The sequence below is a fragment of the Diabrotica virgifera genome, chromosome 5 (assembly GCF_917563875.1).
Source record: "Diabrotica virgifera virgifera chromosome 5, PGI_DIABVI_V3a".
NCBI lineage: Eukaryota > Metazoa > Arthropoda > Insecta > Coleoptera > Chrysomelidae > Diabrotica > Diabrotica virgifera.
Genome location: NC_065447.1, coordinates 78816393 through 78834774, shown reverse-complemented (window position 1 = coordinate 78834774; position 18382 = coordinate 78816393). Strand labels below are relative to the sequence as shown.

General features: G+C 34.0%; 1 protein-coding gene across 1 annotated transcript in view; it reads right to left on the bottom strand.

Annotated features, from left to right (window-relative positions):
- The window catches only part of LOC114338582 (probable JmjC domain-containing histone demethylation protein 2C), an 88769-nt gene extending 70711 nt beyond the window's left edge, over positions 1-18058 (bottom strand). Inside the window, exons 1-2 of the mRNA XM_050651943.1 lie at positions 18034-18058; positions 10988-11569 (exon numbers count right to left, since the gene is read on the bottom strand). Coding sequence (XP_050507900.1) covers positions 10988-11569; positions 18034-18058 — 607 coding nt within the window. The remainder of the gene's footprint in view (positions 1-10987; positions 11570-18033) is intronic.
- Between the last annotated feature and the right edge of the window lie 324 nt (positions 18059-18382).

The following is an 18382-nucleotide window of genomic DNA, read 5'->3' as shown; positions in this document are numbered from 1 at the left end:
TAATAAAAACAAAAATTAGAATTTACAAAACTGTTACCCGCTACATTCATATTATGCACGCGAAATAAGGGTGCTTAAATCAGAAATAGACGTTTTATAAAGATCAATACAATATGGAGGTGTGAAAATATATGGTCAATGGAGCAGGAATAATAAAGAACTTGAACAACTATATTTTATTATAACGAACTATAAATAACGACGGCAACAGAAAATGCGATATTTAGGATACATTAACATTAAAAGAATGGGAAAGGAAAAACTGAAAGAATGAAGAAAAGGTAGACCAAGAAAGAGATGGAAAGAGAGGGCACCTATATGAAGACTTAAAAAAATAATATTGAGAATTGGAAAGAAAAGGTTTTGTACAGAAAACAATGGAAGGAAGCTGTTAAAAAATGTATGGAAAGACTATAAGAAATATTAATAATTGTATTTTAAATAAATAAATGTAAATAGAAAATGATGAAAATGAAAAATACGTGAAACTTTTCAGCCATAGACCTTAAAGGCTTGTTGAGCTGTATAAATAAATAAATAAATATTTTCATTTTATATAAAGGTGGGAAAGTTTACTAAGACTTTGTTTCCTAAACTAGGATATTTACAATATTGCATCTTTGGCCAGCCTTTGATATCAATTTATTTTAGTTGAACTAATTGTCTTGATTGACCAAATAAAACACTTTAGAACATATTAATAGTTTATTACCTACTAGATAATAATATATCCATTTAAATAAATACAGAAAGGAAGGAACTACTACAGTGAAAAGTGAAATAAACCGGTCAAGTAGGACCAGTAACAAGAAAACAAGAAATAATTTTTAATTAAAGAAAAAACTTCAAAATGAAACTACAAAGTATTATTCATTTAATTTTTAATTTCGAAGTCAGTAGTAATTATATTAATAAATCATAAACAACATTAAAATCCTTTGGAATTTAAACCAATATGACTTTTGATTGACCTTCAAGTGCTTCGCGGAATATTCCAAATCAAACTCCCACTAAATGGTGAATAACCTTCAATTGACCTTGAGTGAGTTATTACAGGTAATAAAAAAACTGACCATTTATTATGTTCATAATTATTTATCTATGGTTAAAAGTCAAATGTTTTTTAAATTGGTAATAAGTAGGTACTTTGGACTATTTCCAAATTATATAGGTATGTAGGTTTTGTATTCTCGTTTTTTTCTTTTGTTTTGTTAATCACACATGTGTTTTTCTCCATACTGTCTCTTAATGCACCCGTAAGTTGCTTTTTTTTACTTATTTGAGGACCTGTGTACCTAAAATAATTTTATAAAAAGTAATAACAATTCGAAACTTATAAACGATAATTACAAAATATTGACATTCAAATGACCTTCAAACATGTAAAGCTAAGTTACAAATATTTTTGTTTTTGTTTTGCATCAGGTTAATTATACCCTGCAGCATTAAATCTATTTTGATTGGACTACCTCAAATTTCGTATTTATTTAATAATGAAATTCACAATATTCATAAAAATAAGAATTGGAAGTTTTATATTTATTTGCATAAATCAAAATGCTTAAAATAGAATAAGCCAAGTCATTGTTTACCATCCTACCCACACAGTAAAATAATATTAATGATTCTGAGCCAAGAAGCTGAGGAGTAAACAAACTTGCAAAAAAACGGTGGTGAGTGGTGAATGAACAATAACAAGAATATTAGAAATTAATACAAATATAAAAGATACAAAAATCTGTCATATTATCACAGAATGCAGAATGATGTTTAAAAATTAGAATTACGTAATTGTAAAGTATGGTAGGTATGTTAAACAGTAAATGGTTAAGTTCAATTAGTTACCACTATAAACAGACCGGATTAACCGATAATAGTATAAAAGGCCCGGTTTCAGGTAAAATTTATTTTAGGCTTTATTATGGGAGTACCGTCTAGTCAGGGTTAATTGCAAAAGACCAACTCTGTCTACCTCGGTGGCTTATCGCTCCGGGTGGGTCTTAACAATGGGCCAGGTCAGATAAATTTAATAATATTTACGACCGCACTAATTAAACTCAAACCAATTACTGTTGAACAAACCATACATGTTATGCTTTACCAGGTACAAAATTGATCGAGACGTAGGAATATCATCATCATTCTGTTCAGACAATTCCCATTGGATTGAAACTCTGCATGCAATCTTTACGGATCATTTTTTTAAATTACTAACTGATTCCGTATTGTTAGATCTCTCATTGCCCTAGCTCTGTCCCATAGTCTCTTACTATCGATTTTTTAAAGGGTTTTCATCTCTGCTGTTTCTAGCATTATTTTTGTACTCTCTGTGTCAGTGTCAGGTCGTGTTTCTGCCGCGTATGTCATTATTGGTCTGATGACTGAAGTTTCAGAACCTTGTTAGATTATTTTAAGTTGTTTTTCTCCTACCTCCCATGGCATCCTTGTTTACTTCTTACGTTTTTATTATTTTATCCATGATCAAGTTGAAGAATAGAGGACTCGGGGAATTCTTATTCTATTGCTAGCTTCAATTGGGCCAGTAGTTCTTCTACTTTTGTTTATGTTGGGTTGTTCGGCTAGCTGTTTTCGATTGTTTTAATTATTCCTAGATGTACCTCCCGTAAGTACAATAAAAAGATAACTTCCTTTAAGTTTACCCTGTTAAATACCTTTCTTAAGGTCCACGAAACATGACAGGAAGACTTAACACAATGCGTGCCACGCTTTAATCAGGATAATAATAATAATAGTCTCACAGGCCATTGATATCCACTGCCATGTGTATATCAAAAATGAACGACGTGGCCTCTGGCAAAATTATTAATGTTAGGATGAGGGCAGTAGAAAGAAGAATTATACCTGGAATGAAAACTTTTGCATGGGTTTGTGATTCTTTGTAAGGATGAAGAGTGTTCAGCCCAAACTTTATCCCTTTTTCACATCCCTGGGTTTTCACAAATGCTTTGCAGGTTTTTTTAGTTTATGTCCACCGTTTTAGTGTATCTTTGGCCAACATTTGAAAACCGAATGTAAAACCATCAATTGATAATAAAGGTTTGCCCTTTTGACTGACGCTTATCGTTGATTCCATTATTTCGGATGTTATGACTTAAACACAATTTGATCTTGAAATCGACGAACTGACAAGCTTGAAATAGACAAACTAACTGATGCAGGAACTAATAAACTTTCACGTATTTATACAACATTTAGCCCATTAGCACAATTAACAAAAGATAATATAAACAAACAAAAAGATTAAGGTAAAAGTGCCTATTCATGGAATCGTTAAGAAGAGATTAGAATCGGAATTGGAATTACCCAGAGAATATAAACAAACAAAAAGATTAAGGTAACAGTACCTATTTATGGAATTATAAAATGGAATTATGTATAAATATGGAAGAGCTTAGAATCGGAATTGGAATTACCCAGAAAAGCTAGATATTAGATTGTCGGGTAACAACTTTCTTTTCTAAAAAGAAATATGTCGTACTGTGAAATATTTATGTGAAACAAATTTTATGTACACTGCATGAAGATTTAGAAAAATCAAAATAGATAGATACTACCTATTTAAATTATGATTTGGCAACATTGTGGCATTAAAAAAGAGATTAAATAGACAAAATATAAGCCTAAATGATTAACGAAACGTAGGCATTTCGATTGTACCTGGGAGGCATTTCATGTATGAAAATATTTACCTGAAAAAGTGGGAGGCATTTCGATAACGCCGTTACATCGGCATCGTCTCAATGCTCCATTGTTTGATTTGTGCTGACATAAACGATAAGTCCTTCAAATTTCTTTAAGGGAATGAAAACTAATTTTATAAAAAGAATATTTAGTAATAGTGCCGAAACCCTCGAAACTCCAGATGATGTGCCCTAGCAGTAACCTGGGCACCAGGTGCTCTGGTGGTCGGTTCTGATGGCATATTCATGTTTAGCAACCCCAAAAACCACCCGAGTAACAAGATCTGGTTATTTTGACATATTTATGCACTTTCGAATGCATTTTATGCACTTTAATGCAATTATGCATTTGCACACATTTTTCTATATAGACATTTTTCTTGACATCATCCTGAACACAATGCAAAATGTTGCAAGTTTCTAGATGCTGTGTTTAAAAATCGATTTATTCCGGTGTTTTTTGTTCTAATGGCCTGGGCTATAATACTAATAGCCTTTTGTTTCTTTATTTTATAAATAAAATTGAAACTTTTATCAAAAGTATGAATGCGGATGATAATTTTATCGATTTTACGACTCATTGTATTTTTTGTTCCTTTATTGTCCTGAAACAATAAGTATTTTTGGAATAAAAAATAAAATACGCATTTTATAATAAAAAGTTGTTTTTTAAAATTTATAGCTTCTGTATGTCACGTCATGAACGATTTATCAAAGTCTGCTAAATCAATGGAATTCACATGCCAGTTCATAAAATCCCACGCTTTTTATTTTTTTATCGTATTGTGTTCTATTCCAAACGTTAAGCATTGGATGTTAAATCCAATTTAAAAAAATTTGGAATAGGTGGAATTCTCAAACAAGAACTCCAAATTGCGTGGAATGCTCATTAATTAGAACACACAGATCAACCCATACCTATATCTTGGAGTAAGCGCCGGACTCCACTTGCGATTTTGTAGTCGCGCGATTGTTTTGCCGCGAAGATTGAACACATTGTTTCAAATACAAGTCAATCCACGATTATTTAGTCGCAAATGGATTGATTTGTATTTGAAACAATGTGTTCCATCTTCGCGGCAAAACTATCGCGCGACTACAAATCGCAAGTGGAGTCCAGCGCTAACGGTAGACCGGTCCCTCACCTAAGACAACATTGCATTGCAGAAGGGAAAAAAATTGGGTGCATGTCCTGGTGTCTTAAGAACAAAGGCATAGGTACGTAATGTGTTTTTTAGCTGGCTGAATATGCGTGACCCGTTTGGGGTAGATCTACCCACACCAAACAAGTTGAATGAGACATGCATTAAACAGATCGTGCCACTAAAGCGGCGACTAAAATCCAGGAAAAGCTTACTTGGAAAGGATAAAGTAAAGTAAGTAATCTAAAGGCGGGCTCAAACGACTAGTGTACTTAGCAAATCCACAATTATTTGCCTAGGATGATGAGAGTGGCATATCCTTCAGATGAGCAACCCACGTGTTGTGTGGGGAATGCTGTGATGCCTAGGGTAGGGTGATCAAACGTTCCGTAGAAACGGGATTGTCCCGTTTTTTAACGATAATACCCGGAGTTCCGAAAGTCTACCGGGACGCTTAAATGTCCCGTATTTACGTTGGGTTGATACATTTTTGTCGAGCCTACGCTCAGACCATATTAACAACTCCTGGACAGTTGAACTATCCCATTGCCATCTTCCCTTCTCCTCGAAAATTGAACTGCAGTTTATCTATGCACAGATTGCCTAGGTACATTGAATAGGTTCCAACTTAGCTAAAAAAAGCATGTTTACAGCAAGAGTCCCTTCTTACGTGTGGAAAGTTTTTTTTAAGCTTATGATTTGGTCACCCTCACCTAGGGCCACATCTAGGACAATTTCATCTACCGCTTTAAATTATACATAATAATGTAAATCTATCATAATTTTAAAACATTTAAATGGTTTTTACCCACATATTTTGGTGGATCAGCATGTTATAAACCTGTATATATTTAATAAATAAATAGGTTTGTTATTGTTCAGGTCCAAAAAAAAACCTGTTGCTAAATAGCATTTATTGCGTTGGTGAATAATTTCCTCGAGTTTCAGAAAATACTTTCGGTGTTTTCCTTTGCATTTTCAATGGAATATTTTCCCAGTAAGCTGGGAATATCTTCCTCTAAGCGGTGTATGTAGTCTGTATTTTTCACCTTTTAAAAAATTAATTAAGAATTAATTTAATTATAATGAGTGTGTCCTTCATAACCAGACTAGAAAGCACAAACTAAATATTCATAACTTCCAATTAAATGTAGTCCCATCCATAAATGTATTTTTTTAGAAAACTAGATATGTTAATATTTTATTTATTTCAATGCAAACTTTCTCATATATGTACGTGTATGTATATTGTTAAATATGCAAATGAGATTCATAATACTTGGATTCCCATATTATTTTATTATTATCTCTGTAATTTATTTACATCATTATGGAAATTTAATCTTGGAATTACCGTAGATATATTTTCACAACACTTCTATTTCTATTAGATTGTTAATCATAATGTAGGATTGTTAAGTGGGTTAAAATTATTCTAAAATGATAGCAGATGTATTAGTTCTTTTTTTTGAAGTAGCTAATTTAAAATGTCAGTATTAAATGATTAGATATCCTATATTTATATAATGATGGAGCATACTTGTTCAAATATTTGTTGGTGAGTTTCAGGTGCAAATAAATAAAATCACATGACACTCAAATCAATTACAAAGGAATGCTATAGGTTAAGTATGTGGCGTGACATGGGACTTTAGCTTGTATAAATATAGACAGAATTGAAATATTTATTTTACCCACAGTTGACAAGAAACAAATAACCATAATTATTAAGTACTAACGCTTAAAGTAGACTTATTTACTATGTAAGTAATTTAAGTAAAAACAAATAATATTTTAGATAATAAGTGTCAATAGTCGTCTATAGACCCACATTTTAAAGGCCATTGGTAAGTGGCCTTTGTTCTAAACTGGTAAAGGCATCTTTCCAGACCGTATGGACAGAAGCATTGGAAACGCTAAGTCGATGGTCTCCAATACACGCTGTACGCAGCCTACGTCTTCGATCAATACCACGCGGGTCGGTGGTCATTTCAATTCAGCCCGTAATTTGAATTTGTTTTAGAATTACTCTTTTTTACTATTTTCGGTTGTAAGACAGTTTTTGTCCTTCAAAGTTTATTAAAAGTAACGAAAATAAACCATTTTCCTACGCGGCGTGACGTTTTACGTAGCCGACAGCGTCTATTTGAGACCACCGGCTTACACCTAACCTTCTGGTTCTAAGGCTGTGGCCTCCAATAGACGCTGTAGGCTGCGTACAACGTCACGCCGTAGGAAAATTATTGTTCATTTTCGTTACTTTTAATAAACTTTGAAGGACAAAAACTATAATATCTTACAACCGAAAATAGTTACAAAAGAGTAATTCTAAAACAAATTCAAATTACGGGGTGAATTGAAGTGACCACCGACTTAGTCGGTGGTATCCAAAAGACGCAGTAGGCTGCGTACAGTGTGTATTGGAGACCATCGACTTAATGGAGAGTAATAGAAATATAGGTTTTTGGTTTCCCTGATACCGATATGTAAACCATGCGATATACGTATGCATATATACGAGGTCTGGCTATTAAATAACGAGACTGCGAGCGCAGAAGGCGTCCTAGAGGGGAAGAGTGGGAAACGAATGCAGCATTGGATAGCTGGAAGTGTCTACTCTTCCAGTACGAAAACACGTTTTTGTCGCCGTAGTAGTATTTTTTCTGTAGAGGTTAGAAAAGAACGTGTTTTTTTCTCGTGCCGATAACAGTGTGTGACGAAAAACATGAGCAACGGATTAATGCGAAATTTCTCGTTAAATAAAAAAAAACTCCGAGTGAGTGCTATAATTTGTTGAAAGAGGCCTATGGTGAGAATTCTCTATCTCGTGCGAGTGTTTTCGAATGGTATAAAGGGTTTTCTGAAGGCCGAGAGAGCGCCGAAGATGACCAACGTCCAGGTCGACCTGTCTCTGTTACAACTCCGCAAACCGCAAACAGTGACCAAAATAAATGAAACTGTGCGCGGAGATCGTCGTATGAGCATTCGGATGATTGCTGAGACTGTAAACGCCGATAAAGAAAATGTCAAAAAAATTTTACATGAGGAATTGAACATGAAGAAAGTGTGTGCGAAGTTGGTCCCAAAAAATTTGACCCCTGACCAAAAGCTCGTCCGTCAACAGAATCGTTATTTAGCCGCTAGAGGCATTCCAGTGCTCGAACACCCGCCGTACTCGCCGGATGTAGCATCCTGTGGCTTTTTCCTGTTTCCGAAGATCAAGTCTGCCTTAAAAGGAATCCGGTTCGAGTCGATGGAAGAGGTGACGCGAAAAACGGCGGAGCTCCTAAAAGCTCTAACAAAAGAAGACTTCCAGCATTGCTTTGGCCAATGGAAAAAACGAATGGAACGGTGTGTGGCGAGGGAAGGGGAATATATTAAAGGAGAGCATTCGATTGTAAAATAATTTTTAAAATAAAACTCTTTTTCATAAGCAGTCTCGTTATTTAATAGCCAGACCTCGTACTAACCATAGATACTTTATCAAAGAGTCCTCTCGGAAAGTCTGCCAAGTTGTTGACTATTACAGATTACAGCTGTATCGTCAGCATATCTTATGTTGACAAGAACTGAATTACTTTCATTAATAATCAATGTTTAGATTTTGTAAGATTTCCAGTCTTGTCTCGTGCTCAACATTTTCAAAGGCCATTATTAACACTAGCAAGCTTAAAACCTTAAATCATTATTTTCCTGAGTTTCCACTGTATCAGCTCTTTCTTTTCTTTTAGCACTTCTTTTCGACCTCATAACTACAGAGATTCCCGTTACTTAAATCATCTAGCTAGAAACTACTAGGCAATTCGGTTATGCAAACGATTTAGGTATTGCTTCCCAAAACTCCAGCCGATCAGTCCTCGAATCTGACCTTTCATATATGATCTGAGCTTACTGCACGAGCTCTTGACAAATGGAGGTCCTAAATACCATAAGAAGCGAAACCCATTGCCTCCATTCAACGCCTACTCTAAAATATCTAGATGTCAACTTGGACACCTCTCCTTCATGTAAGAAGCACCTAACAAATTTAGCGTTAAAATTGCCGAATCACTTTGGAAAAATATTTCACTGAAGTTCGAATTTTGACCTTCGGTCATGAGAAATCTCGAATATCAACAATTGTTGAGTCATAAAGACCTGATAGATTTCCGAAGTTCGAAGTCTAGAAAATAGTCAGTAAAATACCGACAAATATCTACGCAAACTACAGTGGTTATGAAACATGGTTAGCCGATCGGCAGAACTTGGCGAATCCCGAGCAACAATGGACATCAAAACCTGTACCTCTGGCATTGCACTAACCTACACTATAGGGACTAAACAGAGTCTGAAGAGGTTATGGAAAGTCAGAAGCCAGACTTAAATTATGGGGAATACTTCAGAGCTTCTTCATCATTCGGTACCATATTATGTTCCTCTAACCTTGGCAATTACATTGGCGAGTTCTTCACGGTCTTCAGCTAATCGGAATAGCTGATGTTCGGCACTGCGTATTCCTTTCCAATCGCGAATGCCAATGACATCTGCTTGCTTCCAATTCCTGTGTTGCTTTTCATGATAAGCTGAAGGATTGCGTATCGGTCACCTCTCAGAACATACCCTAGGGATGAAATCTTTATCTTAATATTTTTAAATAATTCACGAACGGAATTTACTCTATTTAACACTGCATCGCTTTCCATGGTATTCGTCATCATTCCTCTATGCAACCACTTCTCAAACACCTCTACACAATTCTTTGACGTAACTTTAAGTTGTGGTTACAGAAGAATGATTTCATTTTCAGAAACGCTGTGTGAGCTGATTCAATTTTGCACTAGATCTCTTTACTTGGATCTAGTTGTACTATAACGTGCCTTGCAAGATATTGATGTCCCCCAATGTTTTGTTGATCTGTATCTGTAGGGAAGCATTTTCGTGCGGTTGGCAATTGCATATCATAAATTATGTCTTACGGTCATTTATTTTTAGACCCACGACTTCCTGTCGTGTTTATGTAATACAACAACTCTTAAGGTCTTGGAGACTGGAGACTATCGTATAAGATACCAGAGTCGTCAGCGTTATTTAATCAATTCACCATTGATTTTCACCCCAAACTCTTTATCTTGCAAAGCCTCTTTGAAAATTATATCGGAGTAGATATTGAGTAACAGTGGGGAAGCCACAATAGACCTTTTAGGTAGAGGCGAAGGGTGATTATGCTCCTACTATATTGAACTTAACAGCGGGGATATTGAATAACTTCATAGCTACCTAGATGTATCATCGTCTGTTGTTAATCACAAGCAATCACATAAATAAAAAACAAGTAAATTACTTATACCAAAGGATATAGACGCTCTTAGAAGGCCAACGTTTAACAAAAAAAAAGTGTTCCTCTAATCAGGGAGTCTCAGAATGTAAACAAATGTATACAAAAAGTTTTGTAGCCCAGTCGATAGAGAGCGCTGCCTGATAATCAATTTTTGCACAATATTTGGAAATGCTCATGTAGTAATAATAATAATTATTTGCAGGATGAAATCCCATATCAAGATTTTTTAATCTCTAATCTCTTTTTTTAATTTTTAAATTTTATATACATATTTATAAAATAAATGAATAAAAATTTCCCCTAAAAAATGTATTAAATCTTCTTGGGCTAAGACTGGCGCCAATTTTTTGCAAGGTTCATGATGTTTTAAGTCATAAATCAAATTGTTTTTATTAGTGAAATTAAAGCATGATTCATAAAGCAATCAATATGGACTACCATGCCATAAACAAGTGAATGGCATATATGGTTATCTAATCTCTTACAAGTAGATACTTAAAATATCTTTGGACATCATCATCTACAAAAAAAATAATTGGATGAATTTTTATCTTTACTTTTCTGTAATGTAGTATAAAAATAGTGTAAATACCTACTATAAAAATAAAATGATACAATTTAAAAAAAATCAATCTAGGTTTCCATCCCAGATCCATAAGAATACTGATCAAACTCTGATCAAACACAAAGTTAGGTCTCTATCGAGTGAATTACAAACTTTTTTTATATACATTTAAAACAGCGAACATCTTCAAAGGCGTTCATTTTCTATGAGCCTCTATATTCATTGCTAATACTAAATATTAAATTACAAAGAAATATATTACCTCTAATAGAGCAATCCCCTTGCTCCACTCTTTTATTTGACGTTATAATTGTCCTAGTTTGAGCCACTATCACACAATCCTCTTCACTTTCGTTTAAATCACCATTCACCACTTCCTTCTCTGTAGGCATAGATTCACATTGCACATTGTCACTAGCTACACTCACACTCACTAACTCGACACTATTACTGTTGCTGCTCCCATTGCTGACCTCACCGTCAACCGGACTGGGGTCCGGTAACGTAGGCGGTTCTGGTTCGGATTTATCGATGGGACTCAGTTGTGGTGTCTCAGGGTGATTATTTCCGTCCTCCTCTGCCTGTTGTTCAGCTAACTCACGTTCTAATTTCTGGCGACAGAGCAAAGAAAGTGTAGTACAAGTCTCGACTCTTATTTCGATTTCTCGAAGTTTTGCGTTGTTTGCTTCTTCTAGAACTTTCTTCTTGTTGACGGAGCGATTTGTGAGGTTGCGTCTACGTGTTTGTTTATTTTCTAAATCTTCTTTTGCGATAAAGTTACGTGGTTTTGTGGATGGCGCTTCTGTTTCGCTGGGTTTTCTTTTGCGGGTTTTAACTGATGATCCTGTAACAAAGATATTTATTAGAATAAGTTCTATGGTGTCAATAAATTCAATAAGTATTGGCAATATATTGTAAAGTTTAAATATCTTCTAAATTCTTAACAATTATTTTACCAAAATCTTAACATTTTTAATTCATTTATTTCCATTCCATTTTTTCATTCATTTTTAAAGACTGGTATTCTTCTTTGATTACCAGAACACCAGAGATATCAAAATACAGAGAGGAGTCCGCCAGGGTTGCGTGCTGTTTCCACTACTCTTCAATATCTACAGAAGAGTCACATGCTGTCATGAATACGGACTGAAGATGAATTTGAAGAAAACTAAATGCATGACCATGACTAAATCAGCAGATGCAAATATCCAATTGAATATTGAAGATACTGTAACTGAGAGTGTGGATACCTACAAATACTTTACTTACGAATATGGATAAAATCAAATGTAGATCAAACCGAACAAATTAAGACACTTATTGAAATATCATGTGTATGATTCGTTAAACTTGTGGTGACTAGAGACACCGCAATTAATTTTGGAAGGTTTTGAAAACGATTTTAGTTTATTGAAAATTATGACTGCACCCAAATATTCTAGGTCTGGATCCCGCGTACCAAAAAAAAGTTGATTAATAGCAAGCTGAAAATTTGTTAATAGCCTAAGGGTGTCTAGTCGGACAAACTTTGATATATGTATTGGAATACTGGAACAGGGGAAGTTTTAATTGTGGAACAGGTTAAAAATTTGGAACGTCAGACTACGAAAACGTCAGATGTATTTTGTCCGACAGAACTTCCATTGATTTGTTACCCTTTCATTAAACTCTCATGCAAAAATCAGACTGCTATTACTAACCAACATGATTTACGTCATTTGACATGTTCTTTGTGTTCCACCCATTAAAATGCCCAGTTGGTGATACACACCAGTCTGATTTTTGCATGAGAGTTTAATGAAAGGGCAACAAATCAATTGGAAGTTCTGTCCGACAAAATATATCTGACGTTTTCGTAGTCTGACGTTCCAAATTGTTAACCTGTTCCACAATTAAAACTGCCCCTGTTCCAGTGTTCCCATATATCAAAGTTTATCCGACTAGACGCCGTTAAGCTATTAACAAATTTTCAGCTTGCTATTAATCAACTTTTTTTTCTTATGCGGGATCCAGACCTATTCACTTATCTTTTCCATACAAGATAATCTGAGTAACACTTGAATGATATGAAGGTTTTTCACAACGTATTAAATATCACGTAATAGGATGTATACCAAACCAAAAAAACTTGCCATCAAATTATTGCAGAAAACCGCTATCTTAAGCTTATTACAACGTCATTTGTATTGAAATGGTGTGGTTAAGTTTCCGACACAGGTAGAAATTAATAAATTTTAATCTATTGTCCCTTTAATTATTATACCTGCTATTCAGTATGTTTACCTCTCAAAACCCAAGGACGCCATTCAAATACAAATGATTTTGTAATAGGATTAAGATACGGTTTACTGCACTAATTTGATGGCAAGTATACTTAATCTTTTACATTTTACACCATACTGAAAATATGCGGCTACATCAAAGTTTTCTTTGTTTAAGGTTTCTTCTATTAATGATAAGTACACTATTGTATCTAACCAGATACCGATCTTTGTTGCAAAACCACCTGATAATGTTAAAACTTGGCAGGTTTTCAAGCACACGCAAATACTCTCTATCCACACCCATCTCGACGTTCAAAAATCCGATAAACAATGCATAGAATTCTTAAAAACCCGTACGAAATTCGAATTCAATAATCTAGACATTGGAATTCCGTCACATGCGATCCACCATTTTAAAATTCTTGACACGCCTTTCGGATAACACTCTAGATCATCAGTAACCCCACAGGAATGCCAATAAAAATTCAACCTAACGACAAAGAACAACGAGTATTCACATTCTAAAACTAACTCGCTACGAGTTGTGCTTCCAACGAAAATAAAAAAAAAAAGAGTTTGAACGAGGAATCCGGCACACAAAACAACGAATGCCGCAGCATAAAAATATGTAGGTAGACGATATAGTGCACAGGGTTGTAATTTTAACAGTTTCACATTTGGAAACTAAAATACATGCAAATAAACGGTCAAAATATTCTGAACCATGAATACGAATCAGATAAAGTAAATTAAAGCCCTGAGAAAAATATTAATGTCGTATAAATAGGTTGAGACACGAAGAAATACCAAAACGGGTAACTGAACATAGAGGTCAAGAGAAAAATCAATTCCAAATAATATGCCAACTCCAGAAAATCATCAATTTAATCCTAATTTTGAAATTTAAATAACAACAAAGTAAAAAAATGTAATTTTCATTGTTGGTAGATATTAACTGCTCTAAAAGTAATTAATACTTATCAAATGATTCTGGAAGGTCATGGTAACTGTCTCACTCAGTAGATAAAAAGTAATAAATACAAAGGTCATAAATAATAATAAAAAAGGTAATAAAAAAATTATAAATTTCTGAAACTTTTATCTTATGGCATATTTAAGTTAAATATGTATTATGTTTATATGGGATTTACCACAGTTTAATTGTAATGACAATTACATATTTTTACCTCGGAAATCGATTTCAAATATTAATGAGAATTTTGTTGAAAAAGACACGAAAAAAGTTTGTATAACCGCCGGTTGTTGTTGAGGTTTGAGTACCTGTGTTCGTATGTACAAAGTACCTATATACATTGTGGTAAAGCCAAATGGAATAAATTTATTATTTCATGAATGAGATATTTTGGAAATAAATCTCGAAACAGGTTGATTTTTATTTTTAAATTATGATTTTTTGGCATACTAGCCAATACTAGCGACGTCATCCATCTGGGCGTGATATAATGATTGTTTTTAAATGAGATAGAGGTCGTGTGCTAGCTCATTTGAAAAGTTATTCAATTCTCTATTCAGTAATACAAACAATAACATAATTATTTATACAGGGTGTCCAAAAATATTGTTTGAATTAAATTAATGGACACAAAGAGAAGAATGTATGTCTTCTTCTTCTTCTTCTTCCTTCTTGTATGTAGGCTTTAAAGCCTGTTTCTTCTTCAATATTATCCTCCTAAATTGTCTAGATTAACCTTTTTCTTGGTCTGTCAATACTTCTTCATCCATTTGGTGACTTATCTCGTGCTATTCGTACTATCCTATCCTCTGCTATTCTACTAATGTGTTCGTTCCACTCCTGTTTCCGTTGTGTCACCCATCCATTTATGTCTTTCTATATTGCATGATCTTCTTATGTTTTCGCTTCTCTCCCTATCCAACAGACTTTTCCCTGATATTCGTCGGAGTATTTTCATCTCTGTTGTTTCTAGTAGTCGTCTCGTTTTAGATGTGTCAGGCCTTGTCTCCGCCGTGTATGTTAATATAGGTCTAATTGCTGCTTTATAGATTCTTGCTTTTGTGTCTTGTCTTAAGTGTTTGTTCTTCCAGATTGTGTCATTAAGAGATCCCGCCGCTTTACTTGCTTTTAAGCTTTGTTGTCGTACTTCCTCTTCAACATATCCGTAACTGGTTATAGTTATATCTATTCCCAGATATCTAAACCTTGCTTCCTGCTTTATTATTTTCCCATCAATTTCGATTTTACATCGTAGTGGGTAGAATGTATGTAATTTATTTAATTCAAAATACATTTTACAGCTGTCAGAAAACAGAAAAAAAAAATGTTTATTTCACAAATAAACATTGCTTTTAGATTAAATTCAATGTTCAAGCTGCCACCCACCTGCCCCTTGGCAGTTGAACCAGAGAACAATTGTGGTTATTGTTCTCTGGTTGAACAAGCGAAAAGCAAAATTTACTTATCAAATAAATATTTTTTTGTCTTTTCTGCCGGCAGTAAAATGTATTTTGATTTAAATAAATTTAAATAAATACATTCTTCTTTTTGTGCCAATTAATTTAATAAAAAAAAATTGGACACTCTGTACAAATAATTATATTAGTGTGTTTATATTATTACTAAATAGGGACCGTTCAAGTATTACGTAACGCAGGTTGGGGGGGGGGTCAAAAATCTTCAAAAATTTCGTTACGCAATAGTTAAACGCCCATTAGAGTGCGTTACGTAGAGGGGGAGGGGGGGTCAAAAATCTTCAAAAATCGCGTTACGTAATACTTGAACGCTCCCATAGAGAATTGTATAACCTTTTAAATGAGCTATCACATGACTCCTATTCTCATTTAAACAAATCATCGATTACGTCATCACGTCCAGATGGATGACGTTACTCGTATGATATACATGCCAAAATATCATAATTTAAAAATAAAAATAAACTTGTTTCGGGATTTTTCCTTAGTCACCGGCTTACGAAATAACGAATTTATTTCTTTCATTTTCACTTCACCACACTGTATACCTAGTGTGACCAACTAGCCCGAAAAATCCGGGACATGGCCCGAATTACGAAGTCGTGTCTCAGCGTCCCGGACAAGGCTTCCGGGCCATCCAAATTTTCAACGTTTTGGTAAAATTCTATTTTGAAATTTTGAATACGTTATTCTTCTAATTCACATCAAAATGAATTGGTGGGACGAAAAAAAGTCGACAATCTCTATAGTTTAATTCTAATACCACATCCAAAACGCATGCATTTTATATCGGTGGACGGTGGACTTTTTTTCGTTTTTGTATTTTAATTATCGTCTTCTGAAAAAAAAAATGGCCCGATTTTCATTAAAAAGTCCCGGATTTCAGGTATTTTTTTCAGCCTTGTCCCGGATTTGACTGAATTGGAGTTGGTCACACTATGTATACCTATTATCTTGCACCGTCAAGTTGGCTTCAGCTAATAATTTATGTCTATACAGCCTAATAATTGAATGAATTGCTTGTTTTTCTGAATGTGGATGAAGTAAATGTAACGATAAAAAATAATCATTCCTCGGCATCGTAAAAAATGTAATCCATCGTAATGGTTAAATAAAAAATATCGCTGAACTTTAACTAAAAATCCTTTGAGGCAAGAACAAACTGGAAATAAATCTGCGAAAAGAAACCGGTTTTAGAGTTGACATAAAAGGCAATTTCTCCATTAAAATTTTAGTATCTAGCTGAAACCAGTCCCAATAAAAAATCGTTCCAAATACCAAATCGTCAACCTTTGACCCTTGCACTGCCGCATAGTGAGGCACTAAATCAAGTTGGCGTTATTGTTCCTTTTTCGAATTACGGTCATCGATCAAGTCGGCTTGAAACGCAACCCGTCATACCACCCGGCCGGAATTATAATCGTGAAGAAGGGAGTGGCTTCAAATGTTGTTGAACTTTGATGTATTCTTAGGTATTGTTGTGTTTGACGAAAATACATGACATAATGGAAGGATGAGTCGATATTATGATAATGAGAGTATGTATCACGAAATTCGAATTTGGCGAGGTTATTCAAATGGCTCTATTGGAAATTGGAACTATTAGCCGGAATGTGTGGGCGTTGAGTTAATTTATGTACCTATTTGGCTGCCTTTCACGAAAGATATGAATGGGAGTATTTTCGATTATTACACTAATAAAACATAACTTCAGTAATAATGCGTCAATAGTTGTTTTATTTAGAAAATAAACTGTGAGAATTTGGCTTTTGTAACTTTCTAAAAGAATAGTGTTCTGAAACTGTTGTTTTGTGGCATGTTTAAGTTAACCTTTAACTACCCGCGCATCAAGTTATAACACAAGTACACGCGTGGCGTACTTTATACGCCACAGGACAATACACTTAAAAGGAAAGGTTTTGTTTATATTTTTTTTGAAAAAATACACTTAGTTGTTTGTTATAAACATTATTCGGCATCAGCGAATGCTTGAAGTTCTTTTTTAGTAAGTCAATTGGGATTTATAACTTGAATCTGATCCCTTGAGAAATAAAATTACTATCTAAATAAAAAAAAATTAAAATGTGATTTTTTAATGCTGATTTTTTTAATAGTGATTTTTTTGTGCCATAATGACTAAAAAATCAATTGAAAGATGTACTTACATTACTAAAACCGAGGTATATTATTAATTAATTACGGTAATTACGATCATCTCAGAACGCCGATTTTAACGGAACTAAAACCAATTGTAAAGCACATTCCAGTGATAGCTTAGATAGATAAACAGGGTCAAAAATTAAATTTTTACATATAATTGCAGTAGAATTCTTATATCTGGCGTACAAAATAAATACACCAGCGCGTTTAGTTAAAGGTTAAATGTAATGCTCCTGGGATTGGCCACAGTAGATTGTAATGACAATTACATTTTTATCTAAAAATATTTGACATTTCGATTTCCACACCGGAAATTGTTTTTAAAAAAGATTATTAAAGAAAACAAATTGTATTAAAAAATGTATAACCACTAAGATGGTGTTGATGTTATGTTGTATCAAAAAAAAACAAAAAAATTGCGGTTTGACGTACTTGCTTATGGTCTTGTAGGCAACAGTCATGTGTTCACCACAATCTGAGTACAGTCTCACAGGTTAAGCGAATATTAATAATTTAAAAAATATAATCTGATAATTTGTGAACTGTATTTCTATTAATTATGCAACCAGTAACACACTGTAACCATCAATCACCGCTTCACCCTTTATTTCTTTTGCTGAGGTTCATAAGCTTTTTATTATAAAATGCATTAATAAGAACGGCTTGGCCTAATGCTATGATAAAGATTTCCAGAAAATAGTGTCTTCTTCCCGTAAATATTTCACAATTTTCACTTGTTTGGCGTTTTCTCGTTACATTTATTTTTCATGTACAGTTACGATCAC